This window comes from Sabethes cyaneus, chromosome 3 (genome assembly GCF_943734655.1).
Source record: "Sabethes cyaneus chromosome 3, idSabCyanKW18_F2, whole genome shotgun sequence".
Classification (NCBI taxonomy): domain Eukaryota; kingdom Metazoa; phylum Arthropoda; class Insecta; order Diptera; family Culicidae; genus Sabethes; species Sabethes cyaneus.
The window spans coordinates 156,047,410-156,070,293 of NC_071355.1; the positions used below are offsets into that span (position 1 = coordinate 156,047,410).

The 22,884-nt window shown below is 43.3% G+C and overlaps 1 protein-coding gene across 2 annotated transcripts in view; it reads left to right on the forward strand.

The window, feature by feature from the left end:
• LOC128744450 (uncharacterized) overlaps window positions 1-18,736 on the forward strand; it is a 37,088-nt gene extending 18,352 nt beyond the window's left edge. For both annotated transcript variants that reach the window (XM_053841478.1, XM_053841479.1), the window contains exons 10-25: window positions 3,325-3,535; window positions 3,589-3,944; window positions 4,000-5,989; window positions 6,046-6,204; window positions 6,900-7,283; window positions 7,337-7,902; window positions 7,964-8,903; window positions 8,960-9,463; window positions 9,520-9,855; window positions 14,815-14,983; window positions 15,050-15,765; window positions 15,822-15,963; window positions 16,026-16,843; window positions 16,900-16,977; window positions 17,042-17,619; window positions 17,682-18,736. In XM_053841478.1, coding sequence (XP_053697453.1) covers window positions 3,325-3,535; window positions 3,589-3,944; window positions 4,000-5,989; window positions 6,046-6,204; window positions 6,900-7,283; window positions 7,337-7,902; window positions 7,964-8,903; window positions 8,960-9,463; window positions 9,520-9,855; window positions 14,815-14,983; window positions 15,050-15,765; window positions 15,822-15,963; window positions 16,026-16,843; window positions 16,900-16,977; window positions 17,042-17,619; window positions 17,682-18,657 — 8,923 coding nt within the window. In that variant the 3' untranslated portion in view covers window positions 18,658-18,736. The remainder of the gene's footprint in view (window positions 1-3,324; window positions 3,536-3,588; window positions 3,945-3,999; window positions 5,990-6,045; window positions 6,205-6,899; window positions 7,284-7,336; window positions 7,903-7,963; window positions 8,904-8,959; window positions 9,464-9,519; window positions 9,856-14,814; window positions 14,984-15,049; window positions 15,766-15,821; window positions 15,964-16,025; window positions 16,844-16,899; window positions 16,978-17,041; window positions 17,620-17,681) is intronic.
• The last annotated feature ends 4,148 nt before the right edge of the window (window positions 18,737-22,884 follow it).

Genomic DNA, 22,884 nt, shown 5'->3' on the forward strand with positions numbered 1-22,884 from the left:
TATTGCTTTTCTCCAGCAAGTGAAACACGGGATTGCCTCTGCCGTATCAGGAACTCGTCTCCACTCGATTTGATCCTGGGCTACTCGTCGCCAATTCCTTGAGCATTTTGATAGCTGCAAGTCAGCTTCGATCGTTGGGTCTGTCTATTCCTGGTGTCGACAGGGTCCTTGAGGAGAGCAGATCTCACAGCACTATTGTCCGGTGTTCTCGCGACAAGGCCGGCCCCTACCGTAACCTCCCGACTTTTGCAAAGTGTACAAGCAAGTCATATTACTCTCAACTGGTTTTGTTCGAATAACGTTTTGTATACCGTCAGTTTCGTGCGACAACATATATTCTTCTTATCGTCGTTGAATCCCCTTATTCGTGTTGCCGTCGGCGGTGACCAAAGATTCCAAATATATGAGTTCCACTACCACTCTGTTGAGTATTGGTTTTTTAGCCTCTACACTTCTGGCTTCCACCTTTAGACTGACCCGCTGTCCCAGAGTTTCTAGTAATATCGTCGAACTTGTCTGTGAAGCCTAGAAGTTCGCTACGTTTGGCTTTGCGTCGGATCACACGTTCAATGGGAATGTTAAATAACGCACAGGAAAGTATCTCATTGTCACAACACAATTTTCTGCGTGATTCGATGAGACTCAAGGGTGTCCCCGAAACGCGCACGTAACACAACACTCGTATCACAACATTTCTCGCCGGATCAACTTGATAGCGGGAGCCTGGATACAACTATCCTTTAAGGGCACCCGTAGGTTCCGCTTCCATTTCACCTCCTCCTCGCATGCCATCATTGAGGTGCTTATCGGAAAATTACTTTCACCACACCCTCCGGTCTTGTGTTCAGAATTCCCTCAACCGATCATGCTCGTGAAAAACCTGGATGTTTTCGAACGCACCATCTACAGTCGGCTGTAAATGAGAGACGAAACATGGAAATAGTGCCCTTGTTGCTTGCAGAACCATCGTTCACACTAGATAAATGGCATTATTGTGTCAGCTCGTCGTCGTCGTTGTCATCAGCCTAGAGCCGGAATGACTCATGCTGTTTTAAGCAACCGTCTCCATTCAACTCCGTCTTGGGCCACGCGTCACCAATTTCTCAGACATCTCAGAAGTCGCAAATCGCTTTCGACCTGGTCGAGCCATCTTGCACTTTGAGACCCCTGTTCCTGGTGCCGGTGGGGTTATTGAAGAGAACTGTTTTCATCGCATTTTCGTCCGGTATCTTTACGACGTTGCCATCGCACCATAGCCTACCGACTTTCGTCAGATATACGACGGGAATCTCTCCAATCAGTTCATGAAGCTCGTGATTCATATTCCTCCGCCTCTTTTCGTCTGCAGCACCTTCCGCTCGAATATGGCAAGGGCACGTATGTTCTCCGTATGCAACATCATGGCTTCAAGTCTGTAAAGAACTGCCCAGGTAACCAATAAGCATTAAAATAAGCAGCAAATCAATCGTTTATTAGCATCCCTGGCGTTTTATACTGCAGGTTGCTGTTTATCAGCCTTTTGACTGCATAACTGTTGTAAATTGGCATCTACAATTCTATTTAAATTCTTCTTGTCGGTAACTAGCTGCAAATAAGCATTGTCAGCACTATAAGAGGGCTAGCAGTAAAGTAGCCGCATATTTTGCCAAAATAGCATTTAGGTAGCAGTTAGGGCAACTTAAATGCTTATTGGCTTGCATTTAAATTGCATTGGAAAAGCTTATTGGTTACCTGGGTATTGGTCTAATATGAGCTTTGAACATCATCAGCTTCGTACGGTGCCGTAAACTTACGTATAGGCGTAATTGTAGCGTTTTGCGAAGAGTAAACTAGGCTCGATTCCCCGCTTGAAAGTGCCGCTGTATTTCCTCACTAGTGTTGTTGTCCGCTGACACCAGCAATTCCAAATGCACTAACTTATCCACTACTTCTAGTTTGTAGCCGTCAAAGGTTACCATCCGTGGGAGGCACGTGTTGGTTTCCTTCGAGCCTCTTCCTTTCATGTATTTGATATTCGACGCATTTATTTTTAGTCCAATGCTCCTAGATGCCACTTTCAGTTTGGCGTAGATTGCCTCCGCCATCACAAGGTTCCTGGCTATGCTATAAAAGTCATCCGCAAAGCCTAGTTTGGCTACTTTTGGTGAAAATTGTGCCTCTCGTTTCGATACCCGCTCCACAGACCACCCCCTTAACAGCGACGTGAACAGCATGCAGGATCAGCCGTCAGCAAGTCTCAACCCTCGCCGCATCTCGAAAGGGGTGTGACTTACTGGACAGGAATTGGCACAGGAGACGCTTCGGCGCTTCGCATGATAGAGTTGACTGTGATTGAATGTTCGATGTGCAGCTTGAGATGGCGGAAGCAGGTTCCCCGAAGGCTGGCTGCTGGTTCTCGTAGACAGAACGTTGAGCTACTGATTGGTCGTGGCGCAGGTTGAGATGGCGGAATCAGGTTCCACGAAGGATTGCTATTGTTTCTCGTAGGTTGAACGAAGTGCTGCTGGTGAAATGTTGAATAGCTGTGCAGAATTGACTGCCTAAAGCAGGACTGAAATGGCTACCGCGTAAACTGGTTGGATCCAAATAGGTTCTGCAGGCAGAGGCTCCGCAGTTGCGCGAGCCTATGAAGCACGTCTTGTAATTCCCTACTAAGCCCAATGTTATCGGCCGGCGTAACAGAACTGTAACTGAACTCGTACCCGTTTGCAGCCACGTAGCCAGAGGTGGGGGCCAGGAGTCCTATCTTGGCTCCTAATACATTATATGCATATCTTATTGCTTATAACTATAACACATTACAATACATTTAATGTATTGTAGTTCTAAACGAAAAAATATGCATGTAAAACAGTCAAAATCAAAATTGGGCCCCCGGGCCCCCCCTTCTGGCTACGTGGCTGCCCGTTTGTGATTAGATTTTCGCCTTCGTCCCTACACAAATCAGGTTTCGGGATATAGCCCTTACGAGTTTAATTCACCTTCTCGTAAAACTTCCGCGTGTCATTAGCTCGTAATAGCAGTCCAAATTCTTTACGATATCTGTCTTCCAATTGAAGCTTTTCACTCCTCAGAATCGCGGTCAACTAGTTTCTTGCTCGTCAGAAATTGGCCAAGTTCTCGCTGGTGATAATGCACAGATAGTTTTTCCAAGCAATTTTTTTCTCCGTTTGTTCGCATTCCCCATAAAACCAATCATTTTGTATACTCCGATAACACCTCTGTCTTCAGCTACTTTGCCTTACCAATCAATATTTACCGATTAAACGGCAAATTTCTAATCACGTGAAAAAATTTATTCTTAAACCAACCTTTCGTTCTCAGGCACGAGCACAACTCTAATAAAGGAACAGAGCACAATGTTTTGGTGCTTCTACGCTACGCCAAAGACAAGGATATCACAGCGGTGTTTTCAGTTTACATGCCAAGAACAGTTTTGTTTGCCATTGATACGGCTGCCAACATAACGGTTCCCGGTTTCGACTCATGTACGGTTAATTTCAAAATGAAAGAAAAGGCTAGAAAAGAATATTACGTAAGACATTTTTTTTTGTAAACAATAATTTATTTCATTACCGCTGCTTTTAGTTCGATTTCAATGGAATGTGGTTCTCGGGTCACTCAATTGCCATCAACGGATGGTACCAGGACCGCAGCTCATTTATCAAGACCTATTATCATGCCAAATTGGAAGCTAAAAGTCCATCTTTTGGGGAAGCAACTGCCGATCTAAAGTACGTACGAGATGAGATTGAGTATAAACTCGAGATGCACGCAGAATATGCTAAGCAATCGTACGGATTAACGGTGCGCCATGTTCGTGAATCTGAAGACGGCACTAACACCTATGCCGGATTCCAGTGGCGTGAAAGTTTGTACTCGTTTTCTGCCGTAATGAAGTCAGCTCCGATCAAAGTTCTCATTTTGGAATTGCACATTGACAAGTAAGTTGGATTAATTCTTGAGAAATCTCCACGGCTTCATGACTATTTTCTGTAGGCTACGTGACATCAGCGTCACATTGAAGGGCTATACAACAGACGTGAAACGAGAGGTTGGCGTAGAGGTTAAATGGGATGCTAACCGTGATCCTACACAAAAGCTCGTAATATCTGGCGAAATCAGTACTCCAAAGTATCGCATTTACAACGGACAATTTATCGTATCTTATCCCAATCGCACAGTAAGTGGGATATTCGATCTGAAAGCAATTGATCCTGTGTATCTCGCTAATGCGAGAATATCATGGAATACAACGGAAGCTATTGAGCTTAAGTTAGATGCTGGTTCGGATGAAGAGATACTTCGTAATATGTGGCTGCTGTTCAAGCTTACGACTCCGTTTGAGGGGTGGCGCTACAACGCCTTGAACGGTGGATTCTACTTAAAAGACAATCTGTTGAAAACCAACATTACCGCAAAGTGGGCCGAAGATCAAACCCTCGGCTTTGAAGTAATGGGATTGTACCTCTCGAATGACACTGACTTCAACTGCGAACTCAAAACGAAACTTCATAGCTCTATTGAACACGTTCCAACGGTGAAGGTGCATCTGAAGCACAAATACGATATCAAACGTATCGACACTGTTGTCACCGTGAACCACACCGTAACCGATGAACCACCCCAGGTATTCTCTGTTCGATCAGTATGGCAATACGATCATGACGAAAACTATCGCAACGTTTCTGGTTCCCTTGCTTGTGTGAGTCCATTTGAGGGCTACAAGACTGGTGCCCTGTCGACAAAATTCTCCCTCAGTGAAAGTCGAGAACTGCGAGGTGCCGCTGATCTGCAGTTAGATGACGAAAAATACGATTTAGTTCTCAAGGGTCATGTGCGCAACCTGGTAGACAACATGCTGACAGTAAACATAACTTCTTCTAACGAAAAATTCCGAAACATTCGAGGCATCTTTGGGATTAGTGAAAAAGAACGGCACGCTGTTGCAGAAGTCAAAACACCCAAAAGCGCGTTGGGAATAGAAGTTCTGTTTGCCGTGGTCACGGCCTATGATTTTGACATAAAGTTTTACTTAGCAACACCTTTGAAGGACCTAGAGAAAGTAATTCTGCGTGGGAAACTCAAAAAAGACAATGTCGACTTCCGGGCAGGGTTGAATAATTTGATTATCGGATTTTTGGGTGTCTGGCGAAAGGCACATCTAAAGGACTTTGAATATTCGTACAAAGTTTTCACCCCATTACCGAAGTTCGAAGAGAACGGCTTAATATTGAAATTGATCACCGATAAGCAGAAGAGTGAATACATTAACCTTGAGTTCAGTGGAAGGTTTTCTCAGTATAAATTGGGTCTTAAAGCTGTGTCGGAGCCGAAACCACAGTTGATGCGTCAGCTTGGGGTACAGAAAGCATCCGAATTGCTGGACGAGTTTATTGGAGAGTCTGATACGGCTCAATCAGCCGATTATGAAGAAGAAGAGGAAGATGATACGGAAGATGAGGAAGACTTGCTTAATTTGATTGGAAAATTTGAACTTGATACGATCGTCTGGCCAACACTGACCGGAACGCTGGATTTGGAGGAATACAAATCAAAATATTACGTAACCGGGAAGCTGAAATTGCCACAAGGGTACATTGATATTCGTGATCGTTTCTGGCTAGAAGACTTAATGAACATGAAAAATGTCCTGAAGGTTAAAACTCCTTTTCCGTTGGTCACAGAACTACAATCCGAGTTCGAGCTAGGCATTCCTTATCCGACTACTAAGTTCGTGGTTGGGTTCAACGTTTTAATATTGAACGTAACGGAATGGGTCAACACCGGCTTTCATATTTACTACAACGTTACGGAGGATGACACCGACGCTAAGATCCATCACGCGATCGTTAATTTAATGACACCCTTGGAAAATCTCAAAAAAGTTCGATTGCATGGTGTACTTGAAGTCGAAGAGCATGGCTATAAAGGTAATTTAACGGCTAAAACCATGACCACCGAAGGATCGATAGCTCTTATGTTTGAGGTAAGAAATTTCCAGGGAAAATTCGGGTCAGTAGTAATCCAGTGATATAATTTTAGACTGAGGACCAGTATATTGACTCGGCTTTAACAATTTGGGTTCGAGCTCCGATATTACCCTACTATGCTTGTCGAGTATTCTACAAACAAGATCTTGCCGGTGCGGATAATGCTATGAACATGGGTTTCGTAGTCCACGACGGTGAATTGTACAACAATGTATGTTACTAATGGCAAATTCGTTTATTAACCTAGGTTCATGCTAACTCTAACCAGAAATTGGTTGTAAGATCAAAGTTTGATGCAAAGTCTGACCCATGCTAGTGTTTTTGGAACTAGGGTCCAAAATGTACACTTTTGGGTAATCGAGATTAATTTATAAGCGCTTTATTTCAATCATAATCGTGTTAATCTAGATGAACCAGGTTAATAAACGAGTTTAGTATAATAAAATATAGTTAAATTTTCCTATGTTGCTCACTGGTATAGACATCAGGCAAAGCCTCAAGCGCTTCTTTGGCGAGTTACCGTCTTCAGTAAAGTGGTTCACTTTTCCACGCACCTCAATTTGGTGACATAGATTAGTTGCTATTTTCACTGCATAGAAGGCGTTGCGATAATATCTTTCTTATTCCTCTGTTTCTATTTTCTCTGTGTGGTAAACTATTTTCAAAAGTCGCACGAATATAGGTATCTTTTACAGCTTTTCTTGCTTTTCTATACTCTACAACTTTGTTGAAGACACTAAACTTTTAGAAAAAGCTTAGCTTAGCTAAGAACACGGATTAAACTGAAACACTTTGTTGAAGGGCGAGGTCTTCATGTCCAAAACGCTAGAGGTTTTGTCCTATTAGCTTCTGTTTCCGACCCAGTGTGTCCTGCAACCAATTTTAATATGTTTCGATTGGTTCTAGTTTCGACTGGATGGAGCATGGTCAACAGCCGAGCCACATTTTCTGGTAGGAAAAGGAAAATATCAATCAAACTTTTTACCGGTGAACATGATCGATACGGAGTTTGTGCTTACCCGGCAGCCTTATCCGAAAGCACAGTTCGAGCTCCGGTTTAATGATAGCGATGGCGTCACTGAATTAGTACGCGCCAAAGCAACGCGCAACCGGGAAATGGTAGCGATTGAACTCAGCATACCCCTGGAAGAGTATCGAAATCTAACGATCTATGGCAGTGTAATGAAGAAGGATGGCGACGAATATTCTGTACTTGGTCAACTCTACCGCAATGAAGAAGTATTCAATATAGATGGTGATGCGACGATCGTTAGAGATATACCGAAAAAAGTAGGTACATATTTGTGTCTGGAAAATGTTATCCAAACTGTTCTTTTTTTCAGGTCTCTCTAGTCATAAGACCCATTGGAGAGGGGGAAGAAGGCTCGATAACATACGAGTACAACACAGATGATACTAAAACTGCATTCAATGCAAAGATCGAACGAGGTGAACGACATGCTAGCCTGGATGGCAGCCTTAGGTTGATGTCTATGGCAGACTGGAACTTTGGATTGGATGTTCAATCATCAGATCCTAATTTGGAGGGTATCGATCTTAAAGTAGGTATCAGACCACTGGAAAATAATCTAGCAGCTGGATCATTTAAATTCAAATCTCCATGGAAGCGGTATGGAATCGAAGAAGCAGATATTAATATGCTCTTCGACGTTAAGCCAATATCGGGAACTGTTACAGCGAATTACACAATTCCATCTGTTTCCGGAGACGCTAGTTGCTTGTGGAACTGGCATCTCTTGGAAAATATGCAGTTTGCTCTCCACAATCGAGTTTTGAAGGACACGACTGAGCGGTACTTTGAAGCCGGCGTTCGTTACCTTAGCCCAGATATCAAGGGTAACCACAACATGACATTCGGTGGCGATCTTAATTTAAACAATATTTGGATGTTAGTAGACAACTGTAGTGTGAAAGTATTCCACTCTTCTAATCGGTAATTCTTTTTTCAGCTTCAGTACAAATGCGTCAGTTACTTTTATTTCTATATCCGATCTTGCTGGTGTTCTAAAAGTTCGTTTACCTAAACCAGTTGGTGATGTACACACGCTTGCAGCAAGTATGAATGGAAATATTCCATTCCTAGAACCAGTTCGTACGTTCAACTTTGAAACATTTTACGAAACAGAAGAATCTCGTAAGCGTTATGCTTGGCATTCTGAGTACAGCTTCGTAAATGACCTTCGCACATTGCTTCGCTTCGAATGGGGACCGGACGTACGATCGGAGCGTATTCAATCCAACTTAGACGTTTTCCAAAACGGTGCCAAACACGAAATATCTGCCAAGTTAAGGGGCCCATGGTACCTTGAGGACGCATTCCGTGCCATAGCTGTCTACGACCTGGTTGATGGCTTATATCTGGTTAACGGCAACGTCTCTATTCCTGCGTCAAATAAAGTATCCGAAGCAAACGTCGCTTTCGTCAATCTATCTAATATGAAGGGTGACATCAATTGCACCACACCATTCCTGAATATTACCTGGTTGCACGGTCAACTGGAATTCATTGAAAGCCCTTTGGAGTCGATTCGTTATTTGAAAGCTGCATGGCCCGAATCGAATGCGATTTTCGATTCCAAAACAACATATAAATCGCACAATTTGGACCGTGATCAACAAGGCACTATCAAAGTTGAGATACCGTTACAAACCAGACACTACGCAGAAGTGAAATATGGATTGGCGGAACGACCGGCTATAACCACTGGTCATGCAGAAATCGAGTATAATAACCAGAAGGTGTTGAGTGGACAGTACACTTCGAAACAGGAATCAAGAGCTGGGTTCGAGAAAGAAACGGTAGATGTGACGCTGGAAAACAATTTCAAGCCTGTTGGGGTTCATTACGTGCACACGACCAGACTTTTGAAAGATAATTACAAAGAAATGGTATATGTATTAGATGGTGTTTTCAACAATTTTACTTACAATTGATTTTTTTTCAGGACATTAAACGTGCCGAAGTATTCGAATTACGCAACCAAAAGAAGTTTAACATAACAGGTGAACTACAGGTAACGACCAGAGACACCGGTCGGGAGTACGTTATAACTGCCATCCATCCAAACCGAACCGTGGTGTTGTCTGCCGATTTCGATGAAGATGGTGATACGACGAAGCAAAAATCAAAGCTGCAACTGTCCCCGAAACAATGGATCGCTTACGATTTCCATCTGACAAACCTTTCGAAGCCGGAAAACGTTTCGCAGAAATTTTGGCTGAAAATTTCCTATCCGCGCAGAAACCTAACGGCCGAAGGGTGGTACGCGGTGACAGACAATTCTTTCGATTCTGATGTTTCCCTACAGTACACTCCTAACAAGACGAACGACAAGGATATTGCTGATTCACGCATACTCAGAGGAGTCGTCAGGTGGATCGATGACTCGGCGGGTGCATTTTCAAAGCAAACAGTTCTGATTTTATTGGGTCATCCAACCTTTGAACAAGTATGCACAATTGAGTCTGTTGTAGCAAACAGGGTAACCCAAATGAATTTTTCTAGGATATAACAATGAAAGGAGTCTACTATTCCGACGATCGCAACCTTCTGAAAACCAATGTGGACATTGAATACACTCAGGCTGCCAATCAGCACATCTCATTTGCTTTTGATGCGAAAGATCTGACCTCCCTGGTTGGTTATCGAAACTATTCGTACACATTATCCGGCTTGCATGAAGCGTCTGACCTTGATCTGAACTCGCAAGGTTCTGTTGGACTACGGCTGGGTTTATATGAACTTGACTCTAGATCCTACTATAAACGAGGCTACCTTTCTCGAATAGATGGCTATGTTATCGGAAAGGTAGATGTGAAACAGAAGGAACTACTATTGGAGGTTAGTATTCATCATTTTTAGCACTATTTGTAATTAAGGGGGTAAACATATTTTAATTACTTGAGTTTTTAATATGAATCTGATTAATCGTCATCAGCAGCTGACGACTGGGGTGATTCATACCACACTAAGAACTGATTTTAACTTCACGCGGTCCTCGACTACTCGCCGCTCCTTGAGTGTCTCGACGCTAGCAAATCTGCATCGATCTGGTCGAACTATCCTTTACCCTCACATTTCGATTTCGAACACATTTCGTCGCACTATCATCCGGGACTCTCGTAACGTGGTTCGCGCAACGTATTTCGCCAGATGTCCTTGGATATCTCTACGCGGAATACCCGTAATCCGTGGTTCATGCGCTTTTCGAATACGGGAAGTGCACGTATGTCTTCCTTATGGCTTATGTAATGCTACTATCCTAAGTCTGCAGAAGATTACCGGACTATTTAGCGTTTGTCGTTGATTCGTTGAATTTCATTAACTGTATTGCTGTTGACGGTGAGCAAAGAATCCCAATATGTTAAATACGTGCAACCACTTCGAGTTCATCACCATCAGTTGGTTTCATTGGCTTGCCGTCCTAAGGCATAGCCAGTTGAACAAAACTTGTACAATTTACTCGGTTGGGGGTAATTCCTTGGACACTGTGTACTCTCTGCAAGGTCTCGACTCACCTGGTCTAGCCATCATGTTTGCTGTGTCCTTGGTCGTCTTGTTCTTACCGGATTTAAAGCAAACACAATTTTTGCAGGGTATTTGTCAGGTATTCTTGTATCATGTCCTGCCCATCGTATCCGTCTAACTTAAACCACCTTTTGAATAATAGGTTTGCCATTGAGCTTTGCGAGTTCATGATTCATCCTCCGCCTCTATACTCCGTTCTCCTGCACGTCCCCGAGGATTGTTCTTAGCACTCGTCTTTTGAAAATTCCGCATCCTCCTCGAGCATATTCCACATTTCATGACCGTAGAAAACTACCGTTCTAATGAACGTCTTAAACACGCATGAGGTACGCATGATATGCCAGAATTCCGAAGATAACACGCCTCCTAATTTCACGGTTAGCATAGTTGTCCGGTCTTACTGTACTGATGTACCGATCAGCCACCACAGATGTTCTTCCGATAATTTCCATTTCATCGGCAAACCAGATGAATTGACTAGATTTGTTGTAGATCGTACCCTGTGTGTTGATATCAACTTGCTTCATAGCATTTTGTAGCGGTATGTTGAACAGCAGACATGAGAGACCATTACCTTGACAACCCACCGTGTGATTCGAATGAACTCGACAATCCTCCCGAAATCCGCACACTGTACTGATTACCATCCATCGTAGATTGAATCAGTTTGATCAGCTTCATGGAAAGCCGTTCTCGTCCATGATTTTCTATAGGTCTTTTTGGTCGTCTAGTAAACCATTTAGTTTATATATCTCGATTGCAACTGAGAAATATGACATCATATCTGAACGAAAAAGTTATACGCCGGATAAGAACATATAAGTACAGGCAATGTACGTGCGAAAATGTTGACAATTATTTATAATTTTATCTTGCATTGCACTCCTGAATATATGATTAAGATATGACTAAATATTGCAGTCATCTATACTGCTTTATAATTCACAGTCATAAGTTATATACGAGGACACGCACGACTGCAAAACAATTTATTGTTCACTTTGTTTTGACATACTCTAATCATTATACAAATCTAAAGTAAAATTGGCATGCGTGTGATGGTAATAGTGATAGTGATAGTCAGCGTAAAATGATTTACGACACCACTTTGTAGGCAGCATTGAGAACGATGATCGCTCGTTAGTTCTCACAGTCCAAATTGTCGCCCATCTTGTAGTTCGGCTAGATAGCTCCATTTTTCCACTCCTCCCATTTTAATAAGTTCTTTCGCTACGTGACGGCCTCCTTAACTTCGCCTATCGTTGGGGCTGATACCGCTTCCCCATCAAAATCGCGTCACTTGCCTCTTTAGGTCACCCCACAGTCGTCCGTCAAAATACTGCCACACTTATCGCGATACGGTGTACCCGCTCTAACTCCGCATATTCTTGCTTTTTCTGATAGGCGCTATCCCCCGGGAAGGTTTGGGTTCGCTGCTTCTGCTTCTGTCTGTATCTTTCCACATTCTGACGTGTGGTACAACGCATCTTGGCCGCTCACGAATGTGTCCTCATCCATCATATTCCTACCTTCAATGTCCAACAAGTCGTTCCGCTGATTATGTGCCATGTGACCGATAGAGCTTATCGCTACAATGCTAATGACTGTTCTGACGATATTCCAACAGTCATCGAGAGGGGCTTTATTCAGCTCGTCCTCTTCCGACAGCGCTGCTTCGAGTGAATGCTTGACCCGTGCGAGATTTAACCGAGGTTTGTGTCGGTACAGAATGTTTTTCACAATGGAGAGTTTTGGACGGATCTTAACCATCACTGCTTACTCGTCCGAGTAAACGTGTTAGCGCTTCGATAGGATCTGACGTTAATGATGTCTGAGAAGTGCCAATGGTCGACCAAAACATGGTCGATTTATGATTCCGTTTGATTTGGTGTCATTGGTACTTCTGAGCAAAGCCCTAGCCTTGCATTGTGGCGGAAACTCAACTTGGCGCCCCCTCGTTTTCTAAATCAGTATTCTCTTCAGGTTTTCTTTTTTCGTATTCGCCTCTTATCCAATACTTCGCTGTACTTAACGTATTGGATGTATTGAAAAAAATGGACTAATTACGGATGGCAATGAAAAAAAAAATACAAAAGATAACTCAATAAAACAAATTTTCCTTAAATCCTATGTTCATTAAGCCTTCTATAACAGTGCTTCAATGACCTGCCAAATGGCTTTACAACAGTTCACCGGAACGTTCACTATGGCCGATCAAAAAATAGACGTCAGCATATTATTCTACTCTTTCGTGGCCTTGGTAAACAGCTCCTTCTCCGTTTTGACAACACAATTATAAGAAAATTACAAAAATTTTCTATTGTTTGCAGTTGGGGAACGTTGGGAGAGTTGGTAACCGCCGGTACAACGTTTATCTTCAGCCGGTGCAGCTCATCCAGTAATTTCTTAGGATAATGGGCCTAGGCCAGGTTAAGCCAAAAGACCACATCATTTACGCGATACTTCTTGATGAATGCGGCAACTTTTGGTAGATATTTCGTACTGCATGTACGTTCTCGTTCACCGTAAACCTCGAACGAAAGAACAGCAGCTTGAATATTCTCTTCTCGCTGATCGCCAGCCACAGAAGGATCTTCTTCGGGAACTTGGGGCTGAAAATATTCTTGACGTCATCACTAGTCTTCTTGGCGGGTGACGTGAAGCACTCGGTCGTCTGCCAGTCATTGCCATCCAGCGTCAAGTAGGTTTCGTCCACACCCATTATGACCACGGCATCGTGCTTGGCCGGAAAGACCAGTATCTTTTGGGTGATTACCTACTACTCAGACACAGACTACGGCGACTGGCGGATCCGCATAAAAATGCCGATTTTGACTTCATCGTTTAGCCGGTTGCTCCGACCTCCCGGCCCAAGGCACGAAACGATGACACCAGCTCGCTGTCAGTCTTCATTTTGAGATTCTGCTGCATGTTACGGTCGCCCAGCACTGTCGGGCATCCGGAACCAGGCTTCCGTTCAACGCTTTCGACTTTCTCGCGGGAGAGGATGTTGTAAATGACAGATTGTCACTATTCAGCGGATACGAAGTGCTTTACCATGTCCAATTTCTTTGCTACGAGGCGGAACTGGCAGTGCGATTGTGGATTGATTAGCCATCAGCCAATCACCCGTTTCCGGGTGTGTGTTGCTGCAGCTGTGGTAGGTGGTAGATGGGACATCCATCTCTGAACGTACGTACCCTGCAGCGCTAGAACGACGCACTTGTGACTCTTCAATATGTCAGAGAGCACTCGAGAGCTCCTTTGGAAGTTGAGAGATCGGTAGTTCCACGTCCCGAGTTTCCAATCCATAGTCCTTTTTCGGCGCATGGGTCTATTCCGATTGTTCCAGTCCGAAGTTATTTGTTCATCGTTCAGTGCTTATTAGTATTTCATGATGAAGGACGGCTTGCAAGGACACCAACCCTTTGTCTCGCAGGAGGACTCATGAAGCTCAAAAGAGCCTTCCTTCCCTGTCAGTATACGACTTTGGCTTCCACTGGGATTGGTTACCCAATCTCCGTCAAGGTTGCTCGTATTCTGGCTGATACCAGGAGGAGGTAGAGATACGAGTTGCTGAATAAGACTGTAGAGTCTTTTTTATGCCTACAAGTGCGCAAGGAGTCCACAGAAATGTTACTCAATTCCATTTAACTCCTTGAAATCATGGGGAATGAGGAACGCCTCTGGTACCAAACGCTTCCCGCATATATAACGATTTATTTACATTTGTTGGGAGTTAGCAAAGTTAATAAAGGTTAAGTGAAACTTCGGACCCTAGGGGATGAACTAATGGCATTTAGACCAGAAGCCCGGCTGCAATTGGCCAAGAATATAGCGTCTTGTTTCGCTCTCTAAAAATAGATCAAAACATCAACTACTAAAAATATTAGTTTAAATAATATTCAGATAACCTAAAAGTAAAGTCGTGTGGTACAAAGCTTTGCCTAAAACTACAGTTGTATGACCAAGAACCAAAGACAACCCGACCCCGCACCTGCTAGCTCAGCTACTCAATTATAAATTGAAGTGTTTCAGGTATGGCCAGGTGGAGGCGCTAGGCATGGGCTTGGGATGGCCAGATCTGTGTTAGCTGCTTCTTCATGATTGCCAATATTTGATCAGTAGTAGGGCGATCTACCACAAAGGGCCGCGTTGAGCAATCAAGCCGATCGTTATTTTTGTATGCCAAAAATGATAAAAAGACTATTCTCATTGTGGTGTGCGATAAACTGAACTACTGAAGTGCTAACACATCCATTCGATTTTCAGAAAATCACATCGCATAGTAAATACCGGATGTGGACGAAAGCATCTGGAGGTTACCCACTGTATATGATAAATGGAAGTCTTCTGGATGGTCCAGAGTTGGATTCCACTGGATTCTTCTATATTGATATCGATAATAAACTTGTCCATATGAAAATTAACATGACACCTGGTATGTTCAATCAATTTTCTCTAAACGAAACATTCGTAGAAATGATATTTTTTCTGAATTTAATAGATGCTTCCGAAAACGTGTACATGTACGGAATTATACCGGATTCAAGGAGTGCTTACTTTGATTTTTGGCGCGACTACGACACTCTGCGGGAGGTTGATGTGGCATTATATACGAAAATGAATCACTCTCGTCTCGTCACAAGTAAACTTCACTGGCGGCCCGAAATTCGCAACGATTTGCGCAACCTGGTGCGAAACTATGTCACATCGTTGCACAATTCGTTTACCGAATCCATGGAATTTTGGATCAAGCAAATCTATCTGGAATCAAAGGACTCCGTCAACGGCATTTGGGATTCTGCACATCCGTTCATCGAAGGGTTCCTTGAGGATGTGTCGGGATTGAACGTAATCCAGGATGATCTAGAGAATTTACGACGGTTCCTGAACGAATCCTATGTCGCTGACGATTTCTATGTCCGTTCGGTTATTAATTTTACCATCACGGTGCTTGACGAATTAGCCATCAAAAACAAGTTAACGTCTTTCCCGAAGATCTTAACTGAGTTCTGGCAGGTTATGGGCGAGTCAGGGCAAGCTTTGAAGAAGTCGCTAACGTGGTTGATGGAAACGATCAAGGCTTCCTATCAGCGAGTGGTAGACGTGATTGGACGTATTCTGCAAGGGGATTCGATGCAGTACCTGTCGGAAGTGTTGGAAACCTCGGTGGCTCGTTATGACAAGTTTATAAAAGATCTACACCTTCAGTTTATAAAGGTCAGTTTCAAGTAAGAAAATAGGACAATTTGGTTAATATTTTATAATTTTCTTAGAACGTTCAAGAAATATGGAATAAACTTTCGGAAACGATCACCTCCTATTGGCAACGAATGTTGCAAAACATTGAACCATCGGTTATCAAACTGGCTCATTATGCGGAATCTATGACGTGGCACGTAGGTCATGAAGTATTCTGTAAGTACTCTTATATTCTAAAAACCATAAACTATGTAATTTTATTACACTACTTTCTACAGCTTTCCTCTACAACAAAACGCAAGAAATAGCCGAATCGCCATATTTCACCAAGGTTTCAAACTTTACACAAGATTTGGATACTTTGTACAAAGATTTAATCCATAACGATATCATAACCAATGCTAAAAAGTACGGCTCAATTGTGATAAGATTTGTCCAAGAGAAATTTTTCCGGTTGGTACCGTTCGGTCGCGAGTTGCATCAAGTATTTACCGAACTTTGGGATGAGATTAAGCAGTTGCAAAATCTAGAGTACGTCCAATTTATTCTACAGCGCGTAAACGAAGTACGCTCCAAAGCTGAATGGTTAGCAGAAGAGTTTCAACTGGAGAAACGAGTACGTCAACTTTGGCGAATGGTTAGAAATAAGCTCACCAGATACGCGCAAACTGCCTTACAAGCTGAGAACCAGTACCGTGAAGCGAAAACCATGTTTATTTTCGATCCTGATCAGGGCATACTGGAATTAGAGCAGAAGCTACCAATGTCCTGGCATGCTTTCAACGAGACCCCGAAATTCGATGAAATTCCAGAGTACAAGTTCATTACCGATGTTCAGGATTTCTTTGCTGGCAGTAATACTACAGTTTGGACTCTCTACTATGCTTTGAAGCCCTACACGGACACCAAGATGTGGTTACCACCGTTCAAATCCAATTCTCTGCTGGTAGGATCGAGACATTACATGTCATTCGACAAGCGTTTTGTTTCTATGGAATTGCGTGACTACCGCGTAAGCAGCGAAGCCGACAAATGTTCGTACGTGCTAGCACATGATTTTTACAACAAAACCTTCACACTTTTACTGGAACCAACGGTAATCAATTGTATTAAGATATATTTAACAATAACCAAACGAACGCGTACTTTCAGTTAATCGATGGCAGGAACTCTCAAAAAATCGTGTTATTAACCGAAAACAACTTGTTAGAAATTGACTTTTCTGATATGGTAATCGCAGTTATAAACTTTTCAACCTATATGTATTTGGAGTTAATATTTCTTTATATTTTAGTCGGTACAAATCAACCGCAATGTAACGACTGCTCTTCCTGCTCAGATAGCGGACACAGTAGTGTATCGTGAAACAGATTACCTAGCAATACAGTCTGTCAATGGTTTCAAACTAACTTGTAGCCTACAGTACAATCTTTGTTCGTTTGACCTGACAGGTTGGTACTTTGGAAAAACGGCCGGTATTTTGGGAACCATGAACAATGAAGCTTTTGACGATTATATCACATCGGAACAAAAATATACCCCGTCCAATAAACACTTTATCAACAGTTGGAAATTACCGGGCTGCGATGTCGAACTGGACGCTACAAATCACACCCAAAACTATCTTACGGTTTCCAGTGAATTGAGCCAAATTTGCGAGTCCTTCTTCCAACACAAACATTCGTATTTTGCTTCTTGTTTCTCGGTAGTAGATACCAATCCATTCTTTGAGATGTGTTTGGATTTAGGCCAACATCTCGTCAGTAGACCAAACGAACCTTCCAATAATGGCGCGTGCACTTCAGCTTTAGCGTACATGGAAGCATGCCTTTTGGAAGATGTACCGTTGCGAGTTCCTGACTCCTGTATTTAGTAAGCTATGGTCACATATATTCTAAACTCACTGTATAAAATTTTCCAACATTTATCCACAGCTGCCAGCTGATGAACGGATCATACGTTCCAGAAGGTACGTTCGTCTCTATGAAGGACAAAGAAATTCCTCAAACGGCAGATGTCGTGTTCATCGTTGAAGCCAAGGAATGCAACAGAAATATTACCACGGCAAAAAGCATCATTACTATGGTTCAGTCATTGCATAAAGAATTTTTAGAGCGTAATATTACGAACAATCGCTATTCAGTGGTTAGCTTTGGTGGTGAATCACCCTTCGACAAACCGCGTAGCGTGATAGTCAACGATAACGTATTCGTATCACATGAGTTTATTGAGCCATTTTTCAACCACATTGCTGCGGGAGAGGGAACCAACGACGATATATTTGAAGCAATTACCGTGGCTTCTAAGTTAGTATTCAGACCAGGTGTGTCGAAAACGTTTATCCTGTTGCCGTGCTCCAAATGTGCTAGCTCTAGTATGAAGCTAGACTACTCGTCATTACTTCAACTCTTGCTAGAAAATGGCATCAAGTTGCACATTTTAGCCGATCACGATATTGAATCCGATAAGTCCAGAGTATCGCAAATGTTCTTCGGCATGGATCGGGATAAGGCGTACACCAAGAAGGATATCAAAGAACTTGCTGGAGACGTTCACCTACGAAAGCAAGTTCGCTTGCCAAAGGCTACGCTGGGTAGCTGTGCGGCACTGGCGCTTGAAACCGACGGATCTGTTTTCAGTGGACGCAAACTTCGGCCAGAGCGACGCAATTTGACGAAAAAATTCATCACCGTATTTACGAAACGCGTTGCCCTCACTGCTTCGGCAGTATCGTGTCAGACCTGCGAGTGCACGGGGCACAACACGGGCGTTTCCTATATGCTCTGTTTGCCGTGTACTTATCCTTCTGCGTTTAGCTTAGACCAAGAGCGCATGACCGAGGATGAGCTTCTGTCGGTTCTGCAGCCGGACCATGACTGGGACTGGGAGGAGGATGACGAACTGCTGTGAACGTCTGTTTAGATCATTTTTATTGGAAAATAAATGTCCATAACGTTTTAAACTAAACGAAAAACCAAATAAACATATTGGAAACCATTTGAACTTTTTATACAAAAACCCCTATTTAATAGTCCACTAATAATTATGCGAATGGCCATTTTTATTTATTTTAAAATTTTGGGTCGATGGATCCCAGAATTTCATAAAATTTAACATAGACAGCTGAAAGAAATGGCGGGTAACCGTCGGCAGTGGAGATCTCTGATTTCATCCCTTTGTTCTGTCGAACCAGCAGACATGGATACATAAGTAAAAAGTAAGTACGCCAAGACGCACTGCGTTTCATACCCATACCGTTTGCGTTGAAAATTGAGATTTTTCGAATGTAGGATTATCTGTATTGTACTTAACTTCTTTCAACCGAACACTACCCTCATTTGGCGTCTCCGTTAGAATCAGAATGGTACTCTTTCTAACTAAATGGAAATGGCACATGGTGCTGCTTCTAACTACGTTCACTTTTGCCATGGCCATAAGATTTTCATTGCGCATCGCTTATTTCGACACCAACTTAGAATTTCAAATTATTTGTTCACGAAATTGAGCATTACTGAGTATAAAACATAGTTATTGCGTACTTACGACAAATACTTTCAAAAATTTCCTGAGTTGTTTACGTATGGATGTAAACAGAACCACATTTCAAGCTCACACTGACGTCAGTTTGACTGTCGACTTATCGAGTCAAAATTCGCTAATCCGGCTATAAATTTATCGGATTGGCGGGGCGGAGATCCATCGGAATACAGAATGAGGGTGATTATCGTGAGATCTCTACACTAAATGGAAGACTGTGCAAAATCTCGCGAAATATTGTCTTGATCGAAATCTAACGAAACTAAATGAATTTACTATAAAACATGGACGTAGAGACGGGGGGGGGGGGGGTTTGGGGGTTCAAACCCACCCCCCACCCCCCCCGGGAGAAAATTTGTTATACACTTTCAAGCTTAAAATTTCACAGCCTGCTGTTGTTTAGAGCACAGGAAAATGTACGGGGCTGATTGTACGATCCACGTCGGCGTCATCAACTTAAAGCCGAGATAGTTCGTGCTGTTTTAAGCTTCATTCAATTCGATCTTGGGTTACTCGTCGCCCATTTTCCAGACATCTCTGAAGTCACAGTTTTTTTACTAAAAAAATAGAAAATGTCGCTTTAGACCTGAACGTGCCATCTCGCACGTTGAGTCGCTCTGTGCCGGTGTCGGTGGGTGTAGAGAACGAGGTGGCGACAGGGTTCTGCTCGATCAGCTAGAAACCCGAAAGTTTGGCATCGTGACGCTGCAGGACCACTACCTAGTAGCAGTACATGTGCGCTCAAAACTATCGACGGTTTATACCTCGCGACAAAGTCGCCCTCCTCAGCTAAACATTCGGCAACTAGACAACTGGATGAGTACTGGATGAAGCTCTGCCTTCTTCTGTGGAGCTAGATGCTTCGACCCTCGAAAACGGATGGAGTAGGATACGCTCGGCCGTCAACGAGGCCGCAACCGCGGTGCTAGGTGTGGAAACCTCGAGTGCACGAAACGATTGGTTTGACGGGGAATGCCAAGAAGCGATAGAGAGGAAAAAAGAGCTTGGGAAAACTATCTGAGCATATCCACGAGAGAGAATTTGGCCAAGTATCGACGAGCGAGGAATGAGTTGACCACGATCCTGAGAAGGAAAAAGCGCCAGAAAGAGGACAGACCTCATGAGGAGCTTGAACAACTATTCCGGGCTAATGATACCCGCAAGTTCTACGAGAAGGTGAACCAAACTCGCAAGCCGCCGGGAAGGACCGACTCCCGACAGAACTCTTCAAAACTGGCCAAGAACCGCTAGTAACGGCACTTCACTGGCTGATTTCAAGGATTTGGGAAGAAGAGAAACTACCGGAGGAGTGGATGGAAGGCGTAGTCTGTAACTACCGCGGCATTACGCTGGCCAACGCCGCATACAAGGTGCTCTCCCAGACTTTGTTGCGTCGTCTATCCCCAATAGCAAGAGAATTCGTAGGGCAGTATCAGCCCGTGCTACTACGTATCAAATTTTTACTCTGCGACAAATCCTTCAGAAATGTCGAGAGTACAACGTGCCCACGCATCATATTTTCGTGGATTTCAGAGCAGTATACTATACCGTTGAACGCGAACAGCTATGGCAGATAATGCACGAGTACGGTTTTCCAGACAAACTGACGCGGCTGATCAAAGCTACTCTGGAACGAGTGATGTTACGTGCGCATTTCGGGGACACTCTCAAGCCCTTTCGAATCGCGCAGAGGGTTACGGCAAGGGGATGGACTGTCCTGTATGTTATTCAATATCGCTATTGAAGGTGTGATCCGGCGAGCGGGCATCGAAACGAGGGGAACGATCTTCAGTAAGAGTAGCCAACTCCTAGCCTTTACAGACGACCTCGACATCATTACTAGAAACCGTGGGACGACGGAGGTAATCTACGCCAGACTAAAAATGGAGGCTAGGAAGATAGGGTTACAAATTAATGCGTTGAAAACCAAATATATAGTAGGAAAAGGCTCCCGAGAAAGTAACGTTTGCCTTCCACGGACAGTGACAATTGACGGCGATGAACTGGAAGTGGTTGATGAGTTCGTATATTTGGGATCTCTGGTCACCGCCGACAATAATACGAGTAAGGAGATCCAACGACGCATTCAAGCTGGAAATCGAGCCTACTTTTCCCTTCGCAAGACGTTTCGATCAAGGAGCATACGCCGTCGCACAAAGCTGACGATGTACAAAACGCTAATCAGACCGGTAGTCCTCTACGGACTTGAGACAGTAACTTTACTTACGGAAGACATACGTGCACTTGCCGTTTTTTAACGAAAGGTGTTGCGGACTATTTTTGGTGGAGTACAGACGGAAAGCGGAGAGTGGCGGAGACGTATGAATCACGAGCTACAGACACTGCTTGGAGAGATTCCCATTGTACACCTGGCGAAAGTTGGGAGACTACGGTAGGCCACGTCGCAAGGATGCCGGACGACTGTGTAGTGAAATCCGTGCTCTTCAAGAACCCCACCGGCACCAGGAATAACGGGGCCCCACGTGCTAGATGGCTCGACCAGGTTGAAGCCGACTTGCGTGTGTCGAGACGCGCAACGAATTGGCGACGAGTAGCCCAGGACCGAGTACAATGGAGAGGAATTCGGCAAGAGCCACCGCGGCTCTCGGTTGAATAAGTAAGCAAGAGTTGTTCTCCAAATATCACAGGGTTCTAACAGCCCTCTGTCGAAGAACTTTAATGTATTATTAAAATTGCCGGACATCGGCATAACAGGTAATCCCTTCTTTCTCTATATCATAGAAACCTCAAATATTACCTTGAAGTTTGCTCACACTCAAAAGTTTACCTGTAAATAGGTCAGATTTGGCTAAAACTTGTTTAAACCTACTAAAAATGCCCTTAAGGTGTATAAACTCAAATTTTGGGTAAAAAATTCAACATATTTGGCTACTTGCTACCGATAATTGAATTATTGTCTGTGACAAGTAATGCACTTAAGTTAAGTTCCTGCTACCAATTTTTTGGTTGAAATACTACTCAAAATCTAAGTTTGTACACTTTAAGGGCATATTGAGTACTTTCAACCTAGCTTTACCTAAATCCGACCTATTTACAGGTAGAATCATTTAAGAGTGCAGGCAAACCCCCGATTTAGTCAACTGAATCGCTCCAACTAATCATCCTTAATCTATATTTCAAACGGATCTTTATTTCGTTCGACTTGTTTTGAACGAGTTGTTTTTCCCGTTTGATTTTGTTGGCGGAATGAAGAATACCATCGAGTTTTGTTCGGAAAAACCATCCGTTCGAAATACAGAATATAGGTGAATATCTCATCCATATCGTTAAGAAACAGCAACGGTGGTAATGTAACCATTATAGGGTCGAGCAAGCCGCCGTTTCCCTTACTAACACACCAGAATTCCTGCTTTTAGAATCCAGAAAATTTTTATTTCAGAATGCAGGCGATTCCCTTACAGAGTTAGAGGTATCCCGGGGATTCAACTATTGGATTCTCATATAAGAATCCTGGTTTCGTAAGCAAGGCACTCTAAACGAACCCTCTGCAGAATTCTTTCGCACGACTCCAATGCGAGGAATCCCAGAGACTCTGTGTGAATCTTTTTGGTTCGTCCGGGTAAGCTACGTCTTTTACGA